At 42.7% G+C, this 27,946-nt stretch overlaps 1 protein-coding gene across 3 annotated transcripts; it reads right to left on the reverse strand.

Annotated features, from left to right (window-relative positions):
- Positions 1-263: 263 nt before the first annotated feature.
- PROSER2 (proline and serine rich 2) lies at positions 264-26,103 on the reverse strand. Of its 3 annotated transcripts, none has more exons than XM_051642236.1 (4): positions 25,977-26,103; positions 16,430-16,645; positions 4,885-5,137; positions 264-4,064 (listed from the first exon to the last, which is right to left on the reverse strand). In XM_051642236.1, the coding sequence occupies exons 2-4, from the start codon at positions 16,613-16,615 to the stop codon at positions 3,070-3,072; spliced, it is 1,434 nt and encodes a 477-aa protein (XP_051498196.1). In that variant the 5' UTR covers positions 16,616-16,645; positions 25,977-26,103; the 3' UTR covers positions 264-3,069. The 3 variants fall into 3 exon arrangements, with proteins under 3 accessions (XP_051498196.1, XP_051498177.1, XP_051498186.1); XM_051642217.1 differs by having other exon boundaries at positions 4,882-5,137; XM_051642226.1 differs by lacking the exon at positions 25,977-26,103 and adding an exon at positions 25,754-25,783 and having other exon boundaries at positions 4,882-5,137.
- Between the last annotated feature and the right edge of the window lie 1,843 nt (positions 26,104-27,946).

A 27,946-nucleotide genomic window follows, 5' to 3' on the forward strand; every position in this document is an offset into this window, starting at 1 on the left:
GCCTGGTCCCAGCTCCTGAAGCCCAAAAGCAAGGATACATGTCTCTTGGCAAACAATCCCCCTTGTCGTCATCCCCCACACACCCTCCTTTACTCACAGTGTGACAGGATGGAGCTCTTGCTCACACACACACATGCACAGTGGCAAAAAGAAAAGTTATTAAATTTCTATTAGCCATCAAAAAGGAACTCCCCTCCTCCAAAAGAGATGCTTACTACTTACTGGGTGACACAGAGCAAGATTCCACCTCCCATCAGCCATCATTTCATTTGTTTTATCCCAGTTTAATAGATGATTTTTCAGATTTGTGCAAGACAGATACCTCTAACACAAGGATGAGGGAATTAAAATCACAGCAACATATACACAAAAAACAAGATACACAAAATAGAGCTAAATTTATATACAGGTTATTAGCAGCTAGACTCTTAACTTCATTTAGTACATGGCTTTACTTACTACAGTTTTAGGCACAGAGAAGAATTTACCAGTAGGATATTTGCTACAATGAAGGGCCACAATGAATGCCTCATTCCATGTCCTCACTGGGCAGAAACTGGGTTATTTAATGAAGATCTAACTCTCATTTCCCACCAGCTGAGGATGTAGCCCTGCACAAAGGATGAAAGAATATGATCCAGCTAATTCAACATACTGTAAAATTTATACTTTAGACATTGAACATCTAATTTATTTTTTTAGTAGGGTTATGTTACAGAGTTATTGAGCAGGACTGAATTTCAACAAAATAATTAAGTGTTGGGTTGTTTTTTTTCCCCCTGTTTGCTTAGCATGGACTCTCAGCTGTAAACAACTCAAAGACCTGGCAAGAAATGGTTAGATGTGAAGATTACTTCGGTTGCACTTCACATTTATAACATAGAATTTGCTTCAACAGGATTTAAAAGCACAAAGGTCATGAAACATTTAAATTTACTTAGCAGGTTATGTTAATAAATTATGATGCACTGTCCACATGTAGGACTCCATTCCAGGCTGCACTGAAGCAGGTGCTTGGATGTATTTTATGTGCTTCCTTGTCTTTCTGATTTAGGACTACAGATTCAGAGCCCAGCAACACAGTATGTGCTTTACTTGCAGCAGACAAGCAGCCTTTTTTGTTTCAGCAACACTTCTCACATTTGGTTATGCATGCCTAAGTGCTTTGCCAGGCTGAGGAATGATCACATATTTTAATTACTGATTGCTTATGTATAGTATGCCTGTCACAACGAGCAACATGATCACTTACCCAGTGAAAAGGCTGAAAAGAATAAACTACATAACAGAACCAGCCAGATACCATAACAACCCAATTAAAAATTTAAGCAGCAAGCAGATAATTTAAAAATAATCCAAAAGACAACAACAAATTAACTTATGAGGCAGGTTGAGAACGACGCAAAGATTCTTCCTTCACAACAGCTTCATTTACAACTACAGCTCAGCACGTTTGAAATACTTTTATCACAAGAACTACAAACTTGTTTATCACAGTTATGTTAGAGCTCCTCTGAAGGGTGTGTCAGTTTCTATTATAGCCACTCCCCACCTCTTCTCCAAGTTTATTAACTCAGCTTCTTGGGAAAAAGAGAGGGTTGCTTGAGGCTTTAGAAAGTGCAGAGAATCAGTGAGGTTTTTCCCTTTAGAAAAGAACCAAAGACACAGAGAACTTAAAACATGCAGGAACAACAAGAAATTTAGAGGGTCTGGAGTTTGGCATTTGATTTTAAAATGGCTATTCTGCATGTTTTCAGGTGTACAAAAAGGGAAGGGACTTTGAATGTGGAAGAGCAGCTTTGCCATATTAAAAAAAAAATCATACCAGCACACAAACATATTTTGGGGCCAACTTTAAAAGCACGTCCATTGAACAAAGGCAAAACACGCCAACTTGGGCCATTCAGGAGCAATGTGCTCTCACATCCAGCTCTCCTGTAACTCCACTTAGCCTGCAAGCATTTTGGCTGTAACTTCTGTTATGCATTGGCAGGGCAGAACCAAATAAGGCCGTGAACAGAGGGTTATTTGGGCTGTCAAACTACAGGGAAAGCAAATGACAGTTTTTAGAAGTAACAGAACTTACAACTAGTCAGTGTTGTTATAGCTGTTGGTCAAGAAGTAACAGTTTCTTTATGGGAACCCTAACATAAAAGGTAAGACTTTGGATATAAGGTTCCTGCATTTGGTACAAAGTTAACTTGTTCCTATGGCTTCTCTGCTGTAAGATCATCACTGGTGCAGAACAGGTGGGGTCACAGATTGTCTGGGAGACTCTTTGGCTGTCAGTGCGAAAACCGGCGCATGGTGCGTATCCTCCAGGCTTGTCTGGTGCCCTGTGCTGCACACGCAGGCTGCTGGAGCGTGACCAAGAAGCAGGTGGCAGGGAAGAAAGGCAGGACTTCAAGTGAAGCAGCAGAGTGATGCAGTCACCCACTCAAAGCTTGGGATGCTCAGTCAAGAAGGTCAAAACAGAAACCACCCTCTGTGCAGCCTTGAGTAGAGAGTGGGCAGAGCAAGGGGGCAGAAGACTCCACCACTGGTAGGGAACAAAGCCAAGCCAGATAATACAGACAACAAGAAGTCATGGAAGTGTGTCACACTATTCAGAAATTTCAGTTTTGATAACATCTTTAGCTCCCACCAACAGACACAGACACATACACCTGTGGGCAAGAAAAATGGAGCTCGGTTTTGGCTTCAGAAAGAGCAAAAGGAAGCTTTGCCAACCAGTTTGCTATGTACAACAATACTGCACTGTTCACTTCATTCATGAGATGCTGTCTGCTACAGTTCAGCACTATTTAAATAAAATTCCTCTTAGTCACAAAAGAGCAACAGATGAGTATCTCTGTAGGAAGGAGAGCTGAAACCCACTGCTGTACATGTATCCTATCAGGATAAGCACGAGTGGTCATTCCAGAGTATCTACCACCTTCCTTAGCTTGCTTGAGGCAGAGAACTTCCCCCTCCTTCTTCCAATCTGTTTGATCCCAATCCTGTTGGGACTAATCTAGCACAAAGCCATACCAAGACTTCCCCCCCATTGCCAAAACATTCCTAACCAAATCAAGCAGTCTCTTTCAGTAGTCCCAGTTTCCGAAGGGCCTCTCTCCTAGCTTCTTCTGTTGAGCCACGGCCAGAAAACTTTACTGTTATCCCTTGGGATCGAAATCCTGAAGGTCTAGGCAGTGAACCTGATCTCCTCCTCAAATCCAGGCTTAGACTAGGTTGTTTATTATTATCATTAAAACTTTTTGCCGTGTTCTGCTGCGTGCTGCTGACCTTGTTAGCAGCAGGAGCTACCTCTGGTTTGATTGTTACAGTTTTGCCCATAGGAAGGAAAGGGCTGGGCTCACTTTTTAAAATGTCGTGGATGTTTTGATATCCATTGGGAACAGCATCTGCCTGTTTGGGCTGCACATCAACCTGCTGAGTGCTTGGGGCATGGTCCACTTGGTCCTGAGCTGGCTTTCCCTTAACTAGGCCAAGCTTTGTCAGGGCCTCGTATCGTGTTTGCTCAGAGGAGAGATCCCTTAAGGAAGAACTTCTGTTCCGTGACAAGAAATCATTTTTCTGCAGCTTCTCCTCCAGCTCAGCTGCCAGAAAAGCTCCTCCATTGATGTTGGCCAGCACCTGGGCTCTCCGCTCCTGGACGTTAACTGCTGCTTTTGAAATGGTCTCACTGAATTCTTTGCCACTGACATTTGTTATGTTGATGTTGCTTGGGAACCGGTGCAGTTTGGGTGCGGGTGCAGGAGGGTGCTTTGGACCAGCAAAATGATCCCCATTGGCTACTGGGGTTTTCTTCCTGTCGGAATTCCCTTCCTTCAGGGCACTGGGGAAGCGCGCTCTGCTCTCCAGCTGCTGCTCAGACATCTTCTGGGCCATGATGAGCGGGGTGGGGACAGAGCGAAGCAATTTTGGATGCTGCACTGGAGGAGGGGGTGGAGGAGGAAGAGGAGGCGTCTCAGACACTGATGGTGGTGGTACAGGAGGGTGTGGGGGAAGGTCAGCAGGTACAGCTGGCTTAGGGCTCTCAGGTCTCCAGGTAACATCCGACACTGAAAAGAAAAAGCAGCAATATTGTTACTAGGTCTTCACAAAGAGCAGAAAACAAGGCTTTCCTTCATCTCTGATTAGCAAGCATCAGTACTCCCCTTCCCCAAACATTCCAACTCAAACTCAGCCCACACTGCCAGAAGAAACTATAACTGAACTCCTAGCAATGGCACCGTGTAGGTGATGCTACAGTTCAAACCCCCACATTTACAATGTGTTCACTAGAAGCCCTCTTTCCACCATTCACAAGCTGCACGTTAGCTTTCCTGTGTTTCACTAGCTGCTTCTTCTATCACAGTTTTGCAATTCTTGCCAGGACAGGACACATTACATCCCACTGTATGTACTAGCTGATAAATACATTCTCCAAAACCAGAGAGAGCCAACTCTGCAGCACAAAGAAAACAACACACTGCACACTCTCGTCACAAACTAATTAATAGGATTCATGTGGCTTTCAGTACCACAAAAACTATCACTAAAAACAATTTGCTATCTTAAAACCCTCAGAGAAAGTCTTACGGTCTTAGAGAGAAGCAGAGCATGAACACACTGATGAACACCACCGGGTAGGGAACCAAGGTAGCAGCCCAACAACTTAATCACATGCATGACCTTCACGAGGAAAAGAAGTTACAGTAGCAGCAAGAATTTCAGAACTCAAGTAAAATTAAATCATGGTCCTTAGAGCTCCTGATGTGTAACTGATTCATCTTGACACACAAAGGAAGGTACAGAATTTGTTTTGCTGTTTCTGTTGAGCCCTGGAGTATGTCAGGGCTGGGTCAAAGGGAAAACCACACTTTAAAGAAATACTACTACCTGGTTCTGCACCTCTGCTAGGTGGGCCCTCATGGTCGCTGCCTTCTGGTGTTGACTGTACCAAGTCAATGATATCTTCAGTCTCTGAGTGACTGGACACATTTTCTTCTGTTGACCTTGGAGACTGACAGTGGATGCCACTGTCACGTAGGACTGGCTCCTCCAAGTCATCTTCTAAGGCATCTATGGTTTCCTCAAAGAACATGAGAACATCCTGCTCTTCGTGAGTTAAGTATTTTAGACTCTCATCATCCTACAGGGAAAAAAGAAAAGAGCCAGAAAGGTGAGTACAGGCAAGTACACTGACAGCAAACCACCCCTCTTCCAAGGTCTAAAGTGACAGGATGAAAAAGGCAGCAGTCACATCAGAAGCATCTCCTGCTTGCTGTTTTCATTCCTTCCCAAAAAGGCATTTGGCCACTACAAAGCAACAGATAAAAAACCCAAAACAAACAGGGGTTTGCAGGGCATTAGTTTTGCCTCAAGAACAGCAACTGTTATTTTTAATCTTTTAAAGCTTTGAAGCACCTAACTTTAGTGCACATAAAAGTGTTCATTTCAGTTGGACAGAACAAATTGCTAAAATATCATAAAAGCAGACTTTTTAAAAAAACAAACAACAACAAAACAAACACCACCCCCATGTGCCTTTACAAGGGTTAAGATAGATTCTTCAGGCTCCAAACTGGAGTAAGTGGTTTCAGTTGTTGTGTCAGGTCTAGGGATGAGGCTTAAGAGCAGCATGGGAGTGAAAAGCTGCACTCAGGACAGTCACAAAAATGGGTTGATTCTCTTTTTGCTCTAGACCAATGTGGGACTTGGCTTCTAGAGGCAGAGCTGGAGCTGAAAGCTGGCTCTACCACTGCAACCTCTGAGTTATGCAGGGTCACGTGGTAGATCACAAAGAAGTATTAACAAGAAGGGAGAAGGTTTCTAAAGATTTCTAAATATTTTAGCTTTGAGTTACTGAAAGGAAAAATTCAGAATAAATATGAAGATGTGTTCCCTAGCAGTAAAGTGAGTGCCTCAGGCTATTTTCTCCAGCAGGAAACAATCCTGTAGACCACAGAAGTGATAAATAATCACTTGAATTATCCAGTCTTCATTTTCTATGAGTCACAACTCTTGATTAACGCAGTATCACTATGAGAAGCAAAGCAGCAATGCGCAAACTCTTTTCCTTCCACCTACACCCTGGAAACACTCACTCTTCCAGAACCTTGGAGATGACAAAGAATGATTAGGAAAGGCACTACATTAAGACAATGGATACAGGAAAAACATTTCTCAAGAGACCTGGGTAAGATCTGGAATCTAACTACGTATTGTTGAAAAGTAAGTGAGGTTTTCCCTTTTCTGGATTGAACTTCTCTCTGTCCAGGCATTTACTGGAAACTTTCCCATTAGTAACAAGAAGACAGCAGCAAAGCAACACAAGACAATTTCCTTTCTCATCCCTATTTTTCAGTTCTCCAAGGACATCTGATTGTGCATCCAGGTAAGAAGGCTACTTCTCAATGGAGAATCAGGGGACTTTAGGTCAATACAAAAAGGTACGCAGTGCAAATATCCAAGAGACAGACATATTCTTGCTAGGGCAGCACAACTTGCTTCAAACTCACCATGCCTGTTCAGATCATCTTACCTCAGATTAGAACAGAAAAAAACTGTGTGCAGCTCTACCTGTTAACTCCTTGTGCAAACAACGTTTTTATCTCCAATGCCTACAGATTAAGAACTATTAAGTTCTGCATACCGAGCAGGAGTTAAGTCTCCTAGCAGTCAAAACACTACAGATGAGAAAAATAAATGCTTTAGGGCTCTTAGTTGCCTTCTCCTGTGTAGCCAGCAGTACATTTTCCCTGTAAATAGATGAATGAAATACAGAAGACAGACACACAGCCTCTCGGCCATTCTTAGTTCAGACACTTGAGGACAGGTTTGTATCTATGGCTGCAATCATATGAACACAGCAGTCTGCAGTCACAGCTGGCACAGCTCCTCCATTAAAAAAAAAAAAGAGAACTGAAGTCTCACAGGGAAATACAAAGTTGGTTGCAACAAGATGTTCATTCTACAACTCCATTCTGGAGATTCAGATTCATTGCCATCACAGTGAATATGGCTTGATGTCTGGGAGACAAATGCAGAGGTGAGGCATCCACAGTGCACTATCAGAATAAGTAACTTATTCCAACTTGCAGCAAAACTGCTTCAAAAGCTTAAATTTGGATCCCATTTGCAATTGCCTATTTAAAGCACTAACTTCAAAGGCTGTTGGACTCCACAGCCTGCACCCACTACATGGCAGAACTCAGTTTTCAAAGGCCAAGGAAAGTTTTCCAGCTGCACTTGAAAAGTGAGAGACAGACAAGCCTTTTTCTTTTTTTTCCTTAATGGATGTTGCAATCTCCTTCCTTCCCCACCCAAATACTCATACAGCTGCTATGTCTCGTAGGCGAGAGAATGACAGGAAAGGAGCCGTTGTTAGGAAGGTCCTTGCTGGAGCTGAACAGAACTCCAAGGAGCTTTTGTTGTGGGTGAGCTCATTGCAAGAGCCAGACTTCCGCAGGCAAGAGAAAAAAAAAGAGGGTTGTGTTTAAGAGGTTCATGGTGGCAGCAGATCCAGAGCATGGTACAGTACAGAGATGACTGCCCCACACTTGGTTCATTTAAAAGAACAACTCCCACATGAGTTTAACTCATTTGATCAAGAGCTGAGGAAAACAGCAGGTGAATTGAAGCAAAAGACTTTCAGAAGCTCTTCCTTCCATCCTTTTTTGTGCTGCAAGACTGAGCACTTCTCCATGACAGTTAAGATACGCAGGGGGGCTGGTCTGAAATTGCCTGAATTGACCATCTCTCACAGATCCTGCCGAGATGAGTAGTTTCCATTTAGGTGAAGGATCTGAAGTGATAAATCATTCCTTTGCAAATACATTTGGCCTAAATGGCATACCTAGGTCTGAAAGGCCAAACTCATCTCAGTTAGCACTTTGACTTCTTTCTTCATGCAGTTTTCCTTCAAGAAGACAAATACCACATTTCCTTGGGGGTGGGGAGAGGAAGGGGAAAAAAAAAATAGGGAAAAAACCCAAACCAACACAAAAAGCTAGCAGCTCTAGAAAAAAGGCAGCATTATGGCAGGTCACCATACTGAGACACTAGGCATCCAGCCTGCCTAGAAACTCCCTCAGGCAAAGCATGTTTCATTTTGAAAGACAAGGAAATAGTCCCATTTTTAGACACACAAGCACAATGAAAATAAACCTCCTAGAGTTAGTCAAACCAAAGGAGCTCAGATGTAAAGCAAGCAGTGACTTGTCTTACCACTGGTCTGAGAACTGTGATGTATTATAAAATGGCCACTTGTGTAACTTGTAATAAAGCTTTCAGGAAGATGGGAGGAATTTTGTTGTAGTCAGCTGGTGCCAGTTTTAACTAAGGTTACTGTGTCTATTTGTTATTAGTTCATTTTCCACATATTTCAAATGTTGGAACAGTTAATATTCTTTTTGGGCTGGTTTTCCAGGTCTTCTTTCTCCTTGAAGAATCTGGGTTTCTTAACAGTCAAAGCAGAGTCTTTTCAGCTACTTGAGTTATTTTCCTCATACTTTCCACCAATTGCCTACTCTTATTTCACAAACACACCTTTCAGAACTAAATCTCAAATATACCTAACCCTACTGACTTTAAAGCTACTGTCAAAAGACAGCCTAAATTTGAAACTTGAAAACTGTGCATTAGCTGAGGATTAAAAAGACTGCTTGGACAGAAGAAATTTGGGATACAAACAGCTGAAACAGCTGAGTATGCTCAGCTGGCATTAATATTTTAGATCCCTATGCAGCCAAACATTTCCTGCTTATGCCAAACAGGAAAGAGTCTGTTATGTCTGTCTTTAGTGTAAACGAGAGAAAGGGAAACTAGAAACATAAAAAAACAGAAAAGAAAATAAGAACAGAAACCATTTCATAGAAAAGATCCCTTCACCACCTGTCCAGAAGTCCAGTGACTTAACATCAGAGGCCCACAATTTTTCACACGCATCTGAAGTCAGTCTTAACATCACATCCAGATGTAGAACCCCTAAGACCAGTACAGCTTTGACAGAAACAGAACAGCAGAGGAAAATCCCAAGACATCTGCAGTGGTTTAAAAAAAAAAAAAAAAAAAGCCAAACACATTAAAAATAATAATTCTTCTGAAAACTTATAGAGAACCAAATTATACTACCCATGTCCAACAGTTACATTTCAATTAGCAAAATACCAGAACAGCAGAATCAACTGATTCATCATCCAGCACTTGACAGTACCAAAGAGGCAAAGCTCCATGGGAGAAGTGATAAAATGCTTCTCAAAAAACATGAAGGGAGCAGCCCATCCTCAGCCTGCTAACAATAAGGCAGGCAGTTCTACTTGTAAAAAGAAAGGGGGGAAAAGCAAGCCCTACATGCAGAAACAGCACAAGAACAGGTACGAAAGCTCCAGCACAGAAGAAAAAGGTAACTACCTCTGATTGTGTTTACAGAAAAGGGAAACAGAAGAGATGCTTCCAACTTCAGCAATGCAGGGTCACCAAGCGGCTTAGAGGTAACAAGAGTTACCAGACAGGACCAGAGCAAAAAGGCCATTTAGCTTAGTAACCCACCTTCAGCCCCCTGCACAGGGCAGGGAAACAGGGTTGGGGGGCAAAAGCATTGATGTACACTGGATGGATTTATGTTTTTCTTCCCTACATCTTTCCAGGCTGCAGCAATACTTAAGTTGCATCTGCATCTGTTTACTTAATAGCCCTTAATGAGCTTTTCTAGCATGAATTCATCTTATTGTTTAAGCCCATTTAAATGACTGGCATTCACAGCATTCTGTGGCAATGAGTTTCAGAGTTTAATTGTGTGCTGTGTCAAAAAGTACTTCCTTTACAACCCACTATCTGATGATTTTGATAATACCATTTCATTTGGTGAAGACTGTAATATTGAATGCTGTTTTCTTCCGTTTATTAAGAAAATGGTACCTGTGTGCTTCATAATAACAAAGCATATAATCAATAGATCACAAGTGAGGAAACAAATGATCTGGAAGAATTTTAGGACTAAACTACATTAACTGAGGTAATAAACTGGTTAAATTACTTCTAGCCTACTTATAAAACAGCAAGCTAAAGCAATGCAAGATCTGCTTCAACTCTGAAGGCATCTTTTTGGTTATCAAAGTTATGCTGATCAGCTTATAATGTCTTCTTACCATTAATTGCTATGTTGGAACAACACTGAGAAAAACTGGGAGACATTGGAAGCAAAAGCCACTAGACAACTCTTTTGTAAAAATCAAGTAATTTCACAGCAATGTCTGTTTCTCACAAGAGGGTTACCCACCTGGCCAACAGGCATACACACAGGATGCGATAAGCCTTGATTTGAAGGCTTTATTATGTGGTCCCCAAAAAAGTACACTCAGATGAATAAGGAAAGTATTCCTAGATTAAGGAAACTATTCCTAGATTCCGAGATACCCATGTAACTGGGGGATGGGGAGAACTTATTTTTGAGAAGTATCACAATGCTTCAAAAATTGAATCACAAAACAAGACAAGTCCTGAAGAAATGTATCTTACATCTCTAGTATCTGATACTTCACTATCAGCAGTAGAAAATTAACTTGGTATTTGTTGATGCCCGTATGCTTGAAGATGTGGCTGCAAGAACCAGGTAGGACAGAATGAGACCTTCCTGACCTACATAAATGTGCTGGTAGTCCACAAGATGAAATTCAGTTGAAAGACACAAGAACACGGAGTGATGAACAATGGGTAAGTGGCAACACAAGACAAAAGGAATTGCAAGTCAGTTTAAGTGCCATGAAGAAGAAAGAATGCTGGTCAGGGATGCAAATGTCATTCTGGGATTTGTTAACCAGGGTGATGAAGTAACAGCACATCTTCATTCAGAACACAGTTCAGATTCATGCACTGAACTTTGGAAAGGATGCAGCCAAGCCAGATGTGGTCCAGAACAAAGCAAGGAGTGCTGTGAGCTTACCTGCACAGGAAGGTGAGAAGAAAGGACCACACTGTGTTTTTAGAACAGGGAAGAACAGGTAGTAGGCAGACATAGCTTTGAATCTATTTTAATACATAAAATACTGACCATTGTGCACTGAAGGTGAGACAAGTTAAAACTGTCATAGTTTAGGAACTCTAATCCAAAGTATTCCTTGAAAAACACAGTAGTGGACTACAAAGAAAAAGCTCTAGAAGTTCAGCAATGCTTGTAGAGCTGCTCACCTGCTGCAATAATCTTCATCTACCAGATCCTGCTTTGAAGCACAATGATGCAGTGCATAGATTTTCAAGGCACAATTTACAAGGTCATTCCTTGCTAGAAGTCAGGCTCCCTACCTTAGTTCTTATACTCCTGGCGCAAAGCAAGCAGTCCTTAAGCCCCTCTTCCTCTCTACTTCTTGCCCTGCTAGTAGGGACAATGACTTTATTTTTCTAAGGCATGCTGCTTCCAAGTGCTGCTAATATCAATTTGGAGTGGATGAAGCACAACATAGCTCCCTCCACACGCTGTAGGGAATGGCTTCCACCTGCCCAAACCCAACTGTATCTACAGAAATTATCAGTCTTAAAAATTCTTCTCATTTGGTGGTGTATTGTTATTTGACAAAGTACTTGGAAATGGTGAAAGACCCTGTAGTACAGTAAAGCCTGCAGAGTATCAGCATCAAGGAGGGAAAACATCTTAATTTTATGAAAGGAGTCTGTCTTAGGACTTTTCCTTGAATGTATCCGAAGTGCAGGTCAGCATCACAAGACTCTGTACACTCAAAATGTGAGAAAGAAGGTGGCAGTGGGCTAACAGACACACAATCTGTCCTTCTCCAGTAACTCCTAAAACCATAGTTGAATCCCACAAACTTTTTTTCCCTCAGGTTGGGGCAAAAACATAGTGACTCAGTGCACTTAGAACATCATGTATGTCACATTTGAATTCCCCGTACTTATCCAAAAAGGATAAAGGTTATAGCACCTCATTTTTAGGCTCCAAGAAACATCATAACTACAAAATAACCAGGTCAACCCTGACTTAAATGGCTCAATGTGTGAAGCAAGATACTGAGCCAGCTCAGACCACTCACAAGATACTTCTTCTTTATGTAACTAATGTTCAGAATGTCACCTGTACTATACAAGGTGTCTGCTAGTGACCAACTATCTTCAGTGATGGGTAGCCTTGTTAAGAGCCACAGAGGAAGCCTGTTAAACAGAATAAGCAAGACATCTTTCTATAGTCATGGCTATCTGCCAATTTAAGCTATTTGATTAGTGACCAAAAGAAAAAAAGTCTCCTGACCAAATTCTGAAGGACACTACTTCCCCAAAGAGAGTAGTGATGAACCATGGCATTAACTGAGGTTCTGCCTGGAACAAAGGCAAAAAATAAATCCCCCCCCCAAAAAAAATCAACCAAAAAAAAAAAAAGACAACACAGCATGATCCATTGAGAGTATCAAGAACTCACCATCCCTCAAACCTATCACTCATTAAGACATGCTCAGGGGCAGAAGATACAGAACTGAAGTCATATCAACAGATCCAAGGCACTGACACAGCTTATTACTAGCACAGTTCCAAGTAGCACAGCTCACTTTAGGTACAACCAGCACCTCCCAGTATGATTTTCATAGGTGATACTATTGTCCTATCATGTTATTCACACCTAGAAACTCAAGCAGTTACTCATGGCTGAGAACAAATGCACAGCACAATTACCAGAGTGAAGCACTGGAAAAGGATTTGCTTTAAGAAGTTGATTTGAGCCTATTTGGCCAATGGAACGAGTCAAATTGCTTCAGGAATTGGAACTGGAATAGGATGCCCAGGGAGGCTGTTGATGTCCCCTCCCTGGAGGTGCTCAAGGCGAAGTTGGATGAGACTTTGTGCAACCTGGTCTCGTGGGAGGCATCCCTGCTCATAGCAGGGAGGTTGGAACCTTATAATCTTTAAGGTCCCTTCCAACCTTGACCATTCAATGATTCTACAATTAAAAAAAAACAACTAAGACTTTGTTTTATCTCCAAATTAAGTATCCTTAAATGCTGCAACGATATATCAATACACCTTGTATAAGGGAGTGTGTCATTCAAGAATGGGTTTTGGAAGTCAGAACTGCCAAGCAGAACAGAACATTCTTGTTTACCCACCCCCCTGGATAGAGAAACTGATTCCATGTATTGAGAGGTTACACCTGTCCTTTCCTTTTGCCAAGCATACATACGGATACCACCTTCATTGAAAAGAAACCAGAATACATGTGCAAATTCATGTCCTCATATGTAAGAACTTTTATGGCTATAAGATAGAGAGGAAAAAGCTTTAGGGGATGGTGTGAGATGAAAATATCAAGGGAAACATTCCTCCCATCTAAACGTAAGCTCTAGGCATCTTCAGCTGCTGTGATAAGTTTGACAGCATAAATCCAGACTAGAACATCTGTCATTTATATGGAAAATTCTACTACAGTCAAGAAAGGACACCAGCACCTTCCTTTCCACTTGACAAAATAGATTTGGCTTTAAGGACTGCCATTAGCAAAGATTAGCTAAAAGCACCACTGGGTGTAGGTAAGAAGAAGCTGAGAAATCTGACAAAATTAAACAGGTAACAGCTGCCTGGCAAGAATCTCACACACAGAATGTTAAGTTCTTTTCGGCACATGACAATTCCTGTCCATCTCCTAGTCATACCTAAACCCACACCCAGCTCCACAGCAAGTAGTGCCAGTGCAGACACGTGGGATGTGAGAGCAGCCAACAGCCCAACCAGCTCCAAGCAGCCAGCCCAGGCTCCAGCCAGCCCAAGTGTTTGTCTCTATTATCACATCCCAAGGTTTGTTTGAATTCCACAGATGCAATACAAAGGTTATATTTAGTGAGTAATGTAGTTTGACACCAAGAAGCATAAGAGACTCTTTTTTGTAACTGAGTAGGAAGAAACCTGCAGCAGTACAGGCCTATCATAAAAACACTGCTACAGTTGTTTGATTTGCAAGGCCATTAAAAAAAACACCAACTAATTCAGTCAACCCTGACCTGCCTTGTTGTGCTTTTAGTTGAACAGATCCAGAAAAGCAATAAATGAAGAGGCAAGTAAGTCTGTTTCAGAGCTAAGGTGGTCTGGTGTGCCTGAAAAGTTGTCCCTTTCTTCCTTTCCTTTCTCAGAATTGGTCTAATAAAAAATTACTTGTCTACCCAAAGTCCTCTACCCCCACCCTCTCATTTGGCCATGAAAACTTCTGCATCTTCTAAACCTTTATAGCAAAACTACTGAAGCAAGAAGTTAAGATCTCTAGGAGGGTGTTCCAGCAACTAGCTTTTCCTCTTAAGAATCCCCTGATGCTTATTGGGCTGTAAAAATCACACTTTTAATCCACAATTATACAAGGATACAGAAAAATAAATATTTAAAGAATACTGCTTGTTATCCTGAGGATTTCTAAAGCATGTTTCAGTGCTGAACAGACAAAAGGTGTCAGTCTGTGGAGCAATGCTGTTTTCTGACATCAGATCACAAAAAGGGAAGATCTCAGCAGCACTAAAGACTTTAGTCCTATTTACTCAATTACAATTGCCAGAATTTCCTTCATATTGAGTTCAGCACAGATCCCCTCTCAAACTAACAGGAACTGAAACTATGCTTTTATTGAAGAGTTTCCACCCCCCAACCTATTATTCCATACATTCTAGCTGTCAGCCTTATTAGACATGCTCCCTACTACACTGCTGAAAGAAGAGTCATGGAAGGGGATTTGGGGCACCAGAATTAAGCTTGTCAATACATGCTTCACTTTCTTCATGCACAAACTCAAACAAGACAAGCTAAAGGCTTCAGAAAACGATTTTACTGAGGCACAGGTCTGATGGGAATCACCTAAACCTGCAGCCAACTTTTGCTCCATCTATAAATTACTGCATTACAGAGTAGGAAGGGATTCCAAATCTAGCTGATGCATCGTCATGGGTTATCACATGGTAAGATCTAGTTAGAGTAAGGGAATCTCTATCATTTTCTGACACAGCAGACTCAGGAAAGGACAATACAAACATACTGATTCATAGATAGCCTTGTTATTCAATACCGATTTTTTCAAATGACAGTCTTCACACCTGCTACTGCAGCTAAGAATAACACCCATGTAAACATGATTGGCTACTAGCTTGATAACCTGGACAACTGCAGTCAGAGCAGTGCATAAAAATAACTTGTAATTCTGCATAAAATTAAGTTGCAATTCCTTAACAAACTGCAGCTCCCACTAATTCTCAAAGATCCAATCAGTTCCCATACAATAAGCAACGTACTTTAAATACGAGTCCAAGTGGTGTACTTGGCTATTCTCTCAACCTCCCTTCTGCTCTAGAGCAGATCACAAACAGTTAAGGTGCTAAATTCAGTAATACTTATGTGTTTCAACCAGCAACAAAAGCTGCCTTAAGGATACAGCAGAATATTAGAGTTGTATTTTCATTAGAAACAACCAAGAAGGAATATCTTTGGAATTACCTCCGTTGCCAAAAAGCTCACAGAGTAGCCAAAACAGTGAGCATACCTGAAGTATAAACACAAGTATCAACTAGTCAACTTATTATTTTTCATCACTTACTCTTTCACAGCCACAAACTACTTCACTAAAGGTAGCTAGCAGGGAGGGCAGAGGGAAAGATACGGAAAGCCTAACTCTACATTTAAGGCAAAGCAGAGATGTAGAATCCCATTTAGAGAAAGCAGGTCTACTGGAGTGCTCTCTGCAATTAAAAACAGATGCTTATGAAATGGTTGTGAAGATAAAAAAAAATGTGCAAAGAACCATACCTGCTTTCTAGGCTTAGCCTGTCACAGTACAAACAGTACTGTTGAGATCACTGCCTGAATCATCCTGCTAATTGGAAAATGCCACAGTGCATCCTACTCCCTCAATTACTCACATACCATTTAAATGGCCACACACATACTCACTGATGTGAGTACAACTTTGTTTATGGTGACATATTCGTTACTCACCTAATTCTATGAAGGTGGAATAAGCTAAGACCTTCATTCAGTGGTGTCAACAAGGACCTGAAGCAAGAAACAGTGTACGGAACCAACGCTACCCTGAAGTTCCTACAGAAGCTACTCAGGAAAGTGAAGGCAGAGATGCCCACTGAACTGTGCACCACATGCAGGTGGTTACACTGAGCTGCCCAGCATCATGTGCTCCTTACTGCATCCCTGATTCTCTGGGAGGAACAGCCAGAGGGAAGCATTCTCCAACCTCTCAGAGACAATCAGACCAGAATAATAAGCAGTTTGTACCCAATTAGAGCAGTTCCTTCTGGCCTTTTAGTTTGTTAACAACCAAGATCACAAGCAATCATTTAGGACTAGAAATGGCAAACATCAACACTTACAAAAAAAACCAAAAACAAAACTGAGATGTGAACAAAACTACTAATGCAACTTGTATCACTAAGCATAATGCTCATTAAACACTTACCAAGGCAACATTCCTGCACCTAGCTTGGCTGCCAGGATTCTCCACACTGCTGTCCCTCTCCATGCTCCCAAGTGTGTGCTTTGGAGAGACTTCAGATGCCATTTCAGGAGAATCTGAGAGGAGATTTCTAGGCATCACACTCTCTTGATTTATCAGTCCCGATGAAGTGCAGAATGCCATCAACATATTATGTAGGGCTGCTAGCTTTATTCATTTCTGAAAACAGAGAATAATGTGTTAGATTTAAATCTGGCCTTTAAAATACTTTAAAAAGAGTGGAAAATACATAGCCAAAAAAAGATCACATACAAGGTAATGAAGGACATATCTTTATGATCTGGAACACTTTTACAACCTATAGGCACCTCTTAAAAAAATTGGTCTTATTCTAAAAGGTGACTTTAAAAATCTTACATAGCAAGGTCCTGTACCCCACCCACATCATGTGCTTCCAAAGCAGATGTTTACATTTGCAAACATGGACCCTGCACACACACCTGTCCTACAGATTCAGTTTTTTTCCATTATGACACATCATTAACAGTAATAAAATCCCACTGGCTGATACCAGCTGACCCAGTTCAAACATCTTCATCCAGCTTTTACATAAAAGCTCTATTGGCTCACATGAGGGAAACAGAACCCTGTTCATTTCTCAACACTGCTGCAGTTAACTCGTGTTACTGAAGCAGCTCTATGCCAACTATTTCTGGTGAAAGACCCATGAATAGAACTTAGTGCCATTTTTGCACCATCACGTTACATAGCAAAATTGCATTTTAAAGCTTACAGAGCTTTTATGTCACTCAGCCATGAAGAAACAGTGCTTGTACATTAGGAAGATGCTCACTGGAACAGACATACGCCCCAGCACTTACTGGAGCAAAAGACCCCAGTTTTAAAGCTATCCTAAGTGGTCAGTTTTGTAATAGTTCTCCGAATTGTCGTCATCTCCCAAGACACTCTGGCAGAATTTCTTCCTTTGTTCTCCAAGTGTCACAAAGACAGAAGTCACCTCCTTGCACTAACAGCACAAACACAGAGAGGGGAAAAAAAATAAAAACTAGCTCATCTCTCTCTCTCTCCAGTGTCAAGATATCCTTCACAAAAATAAATTGCCTTGCTCTTCAACAGTCCACCCTTTCACCCTGCCTGTGACCAGGAAACAGCAGTGATGTATTCCTCAAAGCACTTGGTTCTGAGGTACCACGTTACATGCAACCAGCTGGGAAGTGGATACCATTACCCTGACACTGTGCAAATGAAATGAGATGGTCCTGCTTCCCAAGTGCTTCTCTCTTTATTATGGTTCAAGAGGCGACACAAGAAGTAAAGTCAAGTCTGCATTTCCAATTCAATTGGATTACTCCTCCTTCCTCCCTACCCCTGTCAGCTGAGGGCTGAGAAACCAGAGCCTCCTGGTAAGCTGATTAGTGCTTCATAGCAGTGAGATAAAATCTGCCAATACTGAGCAACAATTCCATCCTGCTGATCGTTTCCTCCCAGGAGAGGGCTATGACATTACCAGAGGTGGGTATGAACACTCCCTCATCTATGCAGTAGCACCAACATGTGTCCTGTGGGAAGGCTCCCACACAATGTACCTAGGCTGCTTGCTGTCCAGCAAGTCTTGGAAGCACAATCCACATAAACAGAGCCCTGAATTGCCACAACAGAAGCATCTGATGGACTTTCTTATCCACATTCAGTCTAACAATTAAGATTTAACCTTGCTTACATATAAAAAAAGAACATTCTTCCTTTCTTCTATTAATAACATTTGCTATAAACAGATACAGTCCTCAGGATAATGGTCTTTAAGTAATGGCACAGAGGTAGAAATTTGCTCTTGGTCGTGGTTTTCAGAATTGCAGGACAGGCAGACATGAGAGCACTGCAGCAGCTTCTAGACCTGTGGCTGCCACCTACCCCAGCTCAAACCAAAAAGAAGGAAAAGGGCAGACTAAGTTAGAACATACCATGCAACAGCAGCTCCATCTAGCACAAGTGCCATGTTTGTTCAGTCCCTCAGTGATGTATTAGAGACAACTACGAGATTTCCAGAATTATCATACAATTATTAAGGTTAGAAGGGACCTCAAAGATCATGAAGTTCCAACCCCCCTGCCATGAGCAGGGAACCCTACCGCAAGACCAGATTGCACAAAACCTCATCCAACCTGGCCTTAAAAGCCTCCAGGGATGGGGCATCAACAACCTCCCTGGGCAACCCATTCCAGTTCCTTACCACCCTTATAGTGAAGTATTTCTTCCTAATATCTAACCTAAATCTTCCCTTTCTCAGTAATGGAAGGTGCTGTAAGGTCTCCCCAGAGCCTTCTCTTCTCCAGGCTGAACAGCCCCAACTCTCTCTCCAAGTTTTTATACTCAGAACTGTTTGTGAACATTTTATAGACTATATCATTAGAGGTCATAGCTCCAGATTACAACAGATATTATAGACAAGAGCCACATTTAAAGAGTAATCAAATGAAAATATTAATCCAAACTACCACTAAACCAATTAATGGACCAAAACTTTGAGGGAGAAGAAAGTGCTTAAGAGTACTGTTCTCCTTTCTCCAATAGGAAAACCATAGCATAACCTATTCTAAGCTTTGTAGAGGGCTATCTACATCCAGAACAGCAGGAACACCCAGATGCAGTAATAATTAATATTAAAGCCACAAGTTCTAAATAACAACAAATAATTCTGCTTCCAGCAAGCTCCTGTTACTCATTTTGGAGCTCAATCTCAGATGTTTCACCATATCCTGAACAGTGAATAAAGGCAGTGACTGCAACTGGTTAAGACAGCCACCCAAACAAGATCAAGTGGCAAGCATTACTGTTCTGCTTCTGTGTTGTGAACTGTGGCTTCTTTGGAGGTTTTACTCATTTCAGGAAAGCTGTATAATAGCCTCTGAGCCTGCAGAAATGGGGTGAAGAAGTTCTTTTTCCCTCTTACCTTTCACTTCAACACTCCAGTGATGCACGTCAATAAGACCATAATCCATACATCTACATTATTTATTCTCCACTTCATTGTGGTTTTTATGCTTTAAGGGGAAACTCCTACATATTTGTACAGTGCCTAGTGCAGTTAGAGCTGATGTGAGATTGCCTGGTACCGCTTTGCAGCTGAATTCCCCACTTAACCATGGCTAACACAGAAGTCCCTTCACACTTTCTGTGCCCCCCCTCTGTTAAGTAAAATAGTGCAGATTTTAAGATAGAAATAGCCAATCTACTGAATTTCAAGAAGACCCCACTGCCTGTCTCAGTGGGATTGCCTAGGTAACAAGTAAAATTCAAAAATAAGGTAACCATCCTCAGAGAAAGCAAGAGCAGCAGCAGGAGAGGTGGCTGTTTCTCCTGACCTTCAGAGATGTATTAAATATGAAAGTTGCTCACAACAGGATTCGTTGCTTGGTTTATTCAATGCATTTTAGTGTGTTGTTGGTTTGTTTTTTTTTTTGCTGGGATTAAGAGATGTGTGCCTCTACCATTAGGGATTAATAAAAAAAAAAATCAGACCATGATACAAGAGTGCAGAAGTGTGAAAATAACAGTACTATTTAGAGAGAAGATACCAAATATTAAACCAAAAAGGCATCGTAGGGCAGCTGAAATAATAACTCCTTGGTTACACTAGAGCTACCTGTCATGAGATATTTAAAACAATACAATTCAGATATCATGCATGCTTGTCAGAGGGTAGTAGCTGGAAATTGAAATATTCTGGAGTTAACATTGAATTTTACCTCCAAAGATTTAATTTTGCTTTGACATAGGCAGATAATTCAGACTCTATTAAATTGCCATCAAAGATAAGGTGAGGTCTGTCCTTTTTAAAAGGGTTTTTTTATGGTTTTGCTCACTAAGATTACTTCTCCACTGAAGTTCAATATTAGCATTTACAAGGGACTGTTTCTGTAGTAGCAGGAGACTGAGAAATTTTTTTTCATTAAAAATCCTGTTTGAAGACTAGCTTAATAGGCAAAAAGATCAATCCCATGAAAATGGAAGACATTTAGAGGCTAAAAGTCAACATAAGCCAGGAGCAGAAAGCCAGTGAACAGACAGCATCACCCCATTTACTGCATGATATATTTAAGGTAAGTAGAGTTGACAATTTTCAGAAAGTTATCGTATGTTTTTAAAAGGGCACAATATAAACCTCTCCCTCTCTTCACTATAAATACAATTTCTAGAATGCTCTCTGCATAAAACATTAAGCTACATTTCTAAGCCTGGAACTGCACTCTGAGCATCACACACAGTTTCTTCTTAAACAGCTATTTCTCAGTGATACAACTGAAAGACAAGAACTGGCCAGTGAACTTCAAGGTGTGTTTAATCTGTCAGCTGCATACAGACGTGTCAATGCACACACTGAGCTCTGTGCACATCCTCAGTTGTCTTGCACTCCACGGCAGTGTTTGTGTTTGGAGAGTTAAGCATCTGGAAAAAACATCTCAAAGTACTCTGAGATCATCTGAAGTGCTACTGTGAGACAGGTTTTATAAAAATGACAGTGCAGGGCCAGCCTAGAGGCCTGTATCTCCATCATCCTCTGGCAGCAGCAGATGCTGTTGAAGGAAGACGAAACAGATGAAGGAAGAGTATTTAAACAAGGTAAGCAGAAAGTACAAATTAATTCAGATTCCTGCATGTCATGGTCAGGAGACCACAGGACTTCCCAAAAGAGGCCAGATATTTGTGTCTAATAACCTGGTGAATTTGTCCTTGTATTAACTGCTCCTGCAACATACCTTCGAACCTGCTGTGCCAGATCACAGCTAAACAAAACCATCTGGCCCATGTCTTCTTCACTGAGCCTCTGCTGCTACAGACACCTCTGAACTAACTGATCCAGTGTGGTGGACATATTTCTTCCTTGTCAACAGAGCTATCAGCAACTGAATTCTTCTTACCTCCTTCAGTATATGAAGCGCAGAGCAAGTCCTTGAGCTTTAGAGGCAACCCATGCCCCACCCTTGTGATACACAGTAAGATTTAAGCTTTCTGGTAGAGGAGTAGGCTAAGTGACAGTACTGCCTACAAGGGACAAACCTCACAGGCACGTTGATATCTGGGAGGTAATGGGATGGCTGAAGAGATACTGGTTTGAGCACATAAAAAACCCAGAATCAGACAGTAAATTTATAAACTGTTCTTACAGAAAGAAAAAAATAAAACTGAGTAACAACTGAAAAGGCTTGATGTTTAAGAATGAAACTAAACTGTCCAACACAGCTGAATTGTGACTTTTCTTCTCCACAGCACAACTGCAGATGCTTACGATAATGTGCTCACACATTTTAGTTTGATGCACACTCCTTATCTGCTCATGAAAAATCTTCTCTGCCCAAAACAGTCATGGTTATTTAACATCCAGTAACCAGGAAATGTTCCTGCCCTTCTTTAGAGAGGGACTGTCACCACAGTACAGCCAGCCAAACAGGAACGCTGACCATTAAAAAAAATTACACCCTACCCCCCCAGTCTATGACAGCATGGTCCTCTACACAAGAGCCAGGCCAATAGCACTTCCACAGACACTTCACTGCATATAAATTCTGATTGAGCTTTTCAGAATGAGTGCCAAGTAAGTCTGAACAATGTTTAGCAATGTGGGAACCTGGGGTGCTCTCATGGTATCACAGCAGCCCAGGACAGACATGCGGCTACAACCAAAATAATTAGATTGCTAACAAACATGCAGGACTTCCAGAATTCAAGGGAATTTATTGCAAGTAACCCCAATATTTTGTTTTAAACTTTATGATTTCTGTGGTGCATTTGTGACAATTCAAACTTTCCTCTACATGCTAGAGAGCTACAAAATCCATTAGTTTTAAAACTAAAAACAAAGATTCTCTCAGTCCTCTAAATCTGGAAGTTAGAGCCTCAGGAAACACACTGAATGTCATTCATACAGCTCACACTAGAATTTACAAGAGCTGCCAACAGTGAAATAATTAATCCTGTGTACATAAGTTTTTAAAAGAACTAGACGGGCAAGGCACCAACTCAGTAAAACTGAAATCCAGCTGACTTCACTAGGGTATTTCATCACACACCTCAAATGGTTTGCTGAATTGGATTTGAAATTAAATGTAGCAACCACTTAAAAAGAAGGAAAACAATGACAAACCAACATTTTCCTCAGGCAAGTAATAATCCCATTAATATACTGAATTCTCCAAATCATGCTTTGCTCTGAAACAATACTTAAGGTCACACCTTTGACTATGTTAATCCAAGCCTCGAGATACCAGAAAAAGAGGGTTTGATACTGTGCTTCATTCTTAACTGGTCTTTCTGGATTTTCAGAAACAGGCCTTTTTAGGTTTTTGAGACCCTATACTTCAGAAAATTCAGTTGCTTACTGAGGACAAGCACAAGACGAAACCTTTTGCAAAAGCCTGCCATTATCTCATCATCCTTTCTGCAGCATTTGGGAAATGCTGCTTCTCTTAAAACACAGTGGAATGGCCAATGGAGGATTTGATGATGTTAAGCACATTGGTCCACTTTCAAGATAAAATTTATCCAGGAAAAAAAACTGTGAAGCATATTCTCATGGGTCTTTGTGTCATCCCCAGCAAGTAAATTCTGTTCCCAGTTCACTACATCAGCAGCTCCAGGTGAATCCTGCAGCCAACAGTGAAGGCTAGTGGCAAAGGTTCACATCCAACACTGTGGATTAAATCACCAGAGGAAGATCCCTGAGGTGCTCACATTTCCCACGCATTTACAGTGACAGAATCCCTTCCTGCCCCAACTAAAAATAAAACTACAGCCAATGACAGGTAGTGACTTTTCTTTAGATTAATGTCTTACCCAAGGATAATAAGGACCTCACTGGTACTCTGCAGAGATCTGATGACTGGTATCTGCTCAGTGGGAAAGCTACATATGATACCCAGAGCTGCCTAGTCCAGTATTATACAGAGCTTTGAACACCTTCAGGTGATGGCTGACGTCTGCTCTGACTTCAAACATCCTTACACAAATTTCAACAAGGCAAGTACCCAATTATTTTCTAGTTACTCTTTTTAAATCTCTCCCGTTAATATCAAGGTGGTGCTATCTAACACAGCCAACACTTCAGTAACATGAAATGTACATAAACGATTTCAGGCACAGACTCCTCCACAATTAGTCAACTTCTGCCTTGTTGCAGGCGTAGCATCACTGGGGTTTAAGGTTTCATTATGTAACTACTGCTACAGTCATAGCAAAGGGGAACCAAATCCTGTTTTACAAAGCATTTAAGACAGCGAGATAATTGTCAGCCCCCGTGTGCCTCACAGCTAATTTTAGGTTCCTTTCCTATGTTTCTTTTTGTGACTGTTGTGCTGGTATAGGGAGGAGGGCAGAATACATCTGAAGCACAAAGCAAAGATGTTTAGTTTAAAAAGCAGCTAATTTAATGCACATTTCATTCCTAAGTAAGTACATAAAGGTCTGCCTGCCCAAGGCAAACAGAGCTGCAAACAGCACTAGCAAAACAGAGAAGCACAGTCTTGCCCTGGACTTCCCTTGGTACAGGGATAATCAATACACACTCTATTGAAAAGAATATCTTTAGGCAGTTAGCGACACTGGAAATTAAAATTCCTTGCTTTTATTTTTTAATTAAAAAAAGGCAGGAGGACTTGATAACAGTATTTGACACAGCCTGGTTGGCTGGCTTTGAAAGCCACATTCACATGTTCATTTATTTTCATGCTCCAGTATTTTAGAAGGTCAGACAGCCTGTGACTTGTCAACTGCTCAGGAGTTAAGTTGTTCCAGTTACTATATCCAACAAGCAAGCCCCCCTGCCAACATTCTTGGTTAATATTTCTCTCAGAGGCATGCAGACAAAAAGCAGCTACAACCAACAGGAGGACAAGAGATTTACTATTGACAAAATAGAGAGGCACAAGATATACAATCTCCCTCTTTCTTCCCAATGTTAGGCACTGCTTGTATTTCTAGTCATAAAACTTCATTTTATTCATTCACTCTCCATTGTAAAAAAAACCCAACAAATCCTTAATAAAACACAGCTGGAAAAATCTGTTCCGTTCCTGAGAAATAATTAGTATCTACATTTCTTGGAGACCCAAGTGAACAACACTCTTTTTTTCCTTTTACTGTTTAAGCACCAGCTCCCCCTTGTACAGGAGTAATTGCAGCAAAGGAAGGAGAAAAGCCACAATCATTATTCTTCATAGTAGTTACCTGCACAAGGAAGCCCATCTGCAATGCTGCATTAGCCAAGAATCTGTAGAAGAGTCTTAAAGTAACATTTTTTTTTTATTAACCTAAGCCAGAAATTGCAAAAGCTTTTAAAACTAAGACTCAATGCTTTAGGGTTTGGAAAGAAGTCTTTCCCTCTGTGCCCTTCATGAAAGGAAGGGAAATAGTTGTTACCTGTGTTTCTGATACCTGGTATAGTTTAAAATCCTTGCAAAATGTTTAGAAAGACAGGTAACCTCCCTCTAAAACTTCTCTCCTATTGCACCTGCATGCTCGTTCCCACAGGAATCCAGTCCTGCACAGGACCAAGCACAACACAGCTCCACTTCCAGCTGCCTCCTCTCGGTGCCACGCTAAAACAAGAACTCTTCAGGAAGCAAGCCCCTGAGATCCTGGATTACTGGAAATCCCGAGAGCGTTTTTTAAGGCTGTGGTTTCCTTTACACTTCCCAAACCTTGCCTGAACGACCCAAGACTGCGCTCCTTAAGCAGCACCAGCCACCTCACGCTGACCAGCTCCAGACAGAAAAGGCACCTGGCGGGGGGTGGGGGGGAGAAGTATTTTGAGCTAAAAACCCGCTCTGTCTGAGCCAACAGCTTTTCCACTGGTAACAATAAATTGCGGACAGCCAGAAAACACCGAGCAAGGCAGCTCCTTCCCCATCACCCTTCGCCACCAGACGTCCAAAGCTGAACAACGCTCGGGGACCGAGCCTTCCCTTCGCTCTCTTTTTCCTTTCCTTTCAAGTTGCCAACTGGCAAACGCGGGTTGTTTTTGGACAGGATGTGATGAGGAATAACAAGAAACCCAAGAGGGGGGCGGGGGGGGGGGGATAATAATAAATAAAATACTCCTTAGGACAGCTCGACGCTGGCAAACCAAGCTCCGCAGGCAGCAGGGGAGCAGCCGGCTGGTAGTTTTTCTGCTCCTCTCACCGCCCAAACCCGGCGGGAACCCGAGGAGCCGCCGTCCCGACCGCTGCTCCGGGAAGCCCAGCCCAGCGGCGTGAGAAGGAAGGGAGGAAGAAGAAATATTAAACACCCGTTCGCGAGTAGTAAGACCAATACCGAAGCGTTCCTAGCGAGGGCTGACAAAGGCGCGGCCGCCTCTCCCCGGTGGGGCCGCGGAGGGAAGACGGAGCGAGGAGCGGCCGCAGCTCAGCGCCCCGGGCCAGCGGCTCCCCTCGACCCGGAGGCTCCCGAGGAGCGAGGACCGGAGCAGGGGTGAAGCGAAGATCCCCTCAGGCGGCGGCAGGGCGAGGGGAGCCCTCCGAGGGGAGGCTGCACTCACCGGCTGCGAGGAGCAAGCCGCACCTCTACCCGGCAGGAGCGGGGGAAGGCAGGGCGATGCAGGGGAACGCACCCCGAGGAAGGACGGCAGGTGTCCGGCCGGGCGCGGGCTGTGCCGGGCGGGCTGTCCCCGAACTCATGCGCACTGCGCCCGGCCCCCGCCCACGGCGGGCGGTTAAAGCGGCAGGAGCCGCGCCAGCCGGGCCGGCCCGTCCCGTGTGGGGAGCGGCCTCTCGTCAGGGCCCCGCCCCGGCGGGACCGGCGGCTTCGTGCTGCGCTCTCTGGGCCGGCCGTGGGGCTGGGATGCCTTCCTTCCTTCCTTCCTCCCTGCCGGGGGCAGCCTGCGGTACGGCATGAGGGGCTTCACGGAATCTGAGGGGTTGGAAGGGACCTCGAAAGATCATCTAGTCCAACCCCCCTGCCAGAGCAGGGTCACCTAGAGCACATCACACAGGAACATGTCCAGGCGGGTTGTGAATGTCTCCAGAGGAGACTCCACAACCTCTCTGGGCAGCCTGTCCCAGGGCTCTGTCACCCTCACAGGAAAGAAGTCTCTCCTCATGTTTACATGGAACCTCCTGTGCTCCAGTTTGCACCCGCTGCCCCTTGTCCTGTCACTGGACAAGGCAACCCTGAGGTAAAACCCTCCCCAGGATGGCAGGGACAGCCCAGGATACGGGGAGGTAAATTGTGTTGGACCAGGTGTCTGTGGGGGTTTCTTCCCTCTACCGACCTCCTGGGAGACGTTGGGAGTTAAAGAGGTGGAAAACGACCCCCCTGACGTGCTCCCTGCCTGAGCCTCCCTCTTGAGTGAGGAGAAGAAAGGGACTTGTGTGCTGGTTAACCTGTGCTGCCCACGTCTGTATCAGCTCAGTAACAAATAATGCCCAATTGTACTCTTATTTATTGCTAATATCTCATCATACTCACTGGTGTTTATCAACTAATCATGTCCCCTCCCTCCTTTATTGTGCAAGGCCACGGCAGCCACCAAGTTAATCGATTTGACTTCCATTACGTTGTAAAAATTTCAAGCTGCTCTCGGAAGTCATTATTTCTCCCTCATGCTGTGGTGGCAGGAATACTCTAGTGCGGGAAGTACCTCTGAGTATGAAAGATGACAGTGTTTTAAAAAGATGCGACCTTACTCAAAGTAAATGGTCCAGCAGAACTAGGGAGGGAGGGCTGTGCCACGGGGGTTAGCAAGTCCAGCCCCAACCAGCAGCTTTCTCCTGAGCGTCCTCCGGAGCAGCAGGAGGAGAGAAAATGGTAGTCACCACAAAAAGACATTTACCTTAGGTAATTTTTGGTTATTTTAAAGCTGGTGTCTAATCTAAGCTGTTTGGTCATTCTACAGTCAAGAGAGGTGGGGTATCTCCACTGCCCTAAGACAGGTTGGACAAATCATGTTGTGAGGAAACATGTCTCCTGTTGTAGAGTGGTGAAGCCTGATGAATCTTATGTGTCTCTTGACTGGAAGCCTAGTTTACAGCTTGCTAGTGTTCAGCTAGATTAATCCCATCTCTTTTTTATTGTTGGCTCTGCCAACAGCTTGGTACAGGCTCGTATGACTGTCCCATGTAACATCTGTTACACAACAGTACAGGAGAGGAAAGTGCCTTATTTCATCAAGGAGCAAAGTGGGAGTGGTGTATCCTACGTATAGCATGTAGACCCTAGTTAAGGAGAAAACATCTTCCTTTGGGAAACATACTTAATTCAATTCAAGAATATACTTATGGCAAGCATGTACATTACAGGTTTTCAGTCTGGGAACATCAATTCACAGATGCAGAGCGCTTTGAGTTTCATCACTGTGGGGTGTTGGATAACGTCCATTTCTTCTTACAGCATTAGGTGTAAGTATATGCTAACTCACCCTGCCTGAGCTAAAGCTCTCCTTGCTGCATAGGACATCACCTTGAGGAAGATCTTATGGTTCCAGGGCTTTGTCAGCTCCATGGTGTTATT

The sequence above is a fragment of the Apus apus genome, chromosome 1 (assembly GCF_020740795.1).
Source record: "Apus apus isolate bApuApu2 chromosome 1, bApuApu2.pri.cur, whole genome shotgun sequence".
In the NCBI taxonomy this organism is placed as follows: Eukaryota; Metazoa; Chordata; class Aves; order Apodiformes; family Apodidae; genus Apus; species Apus apus.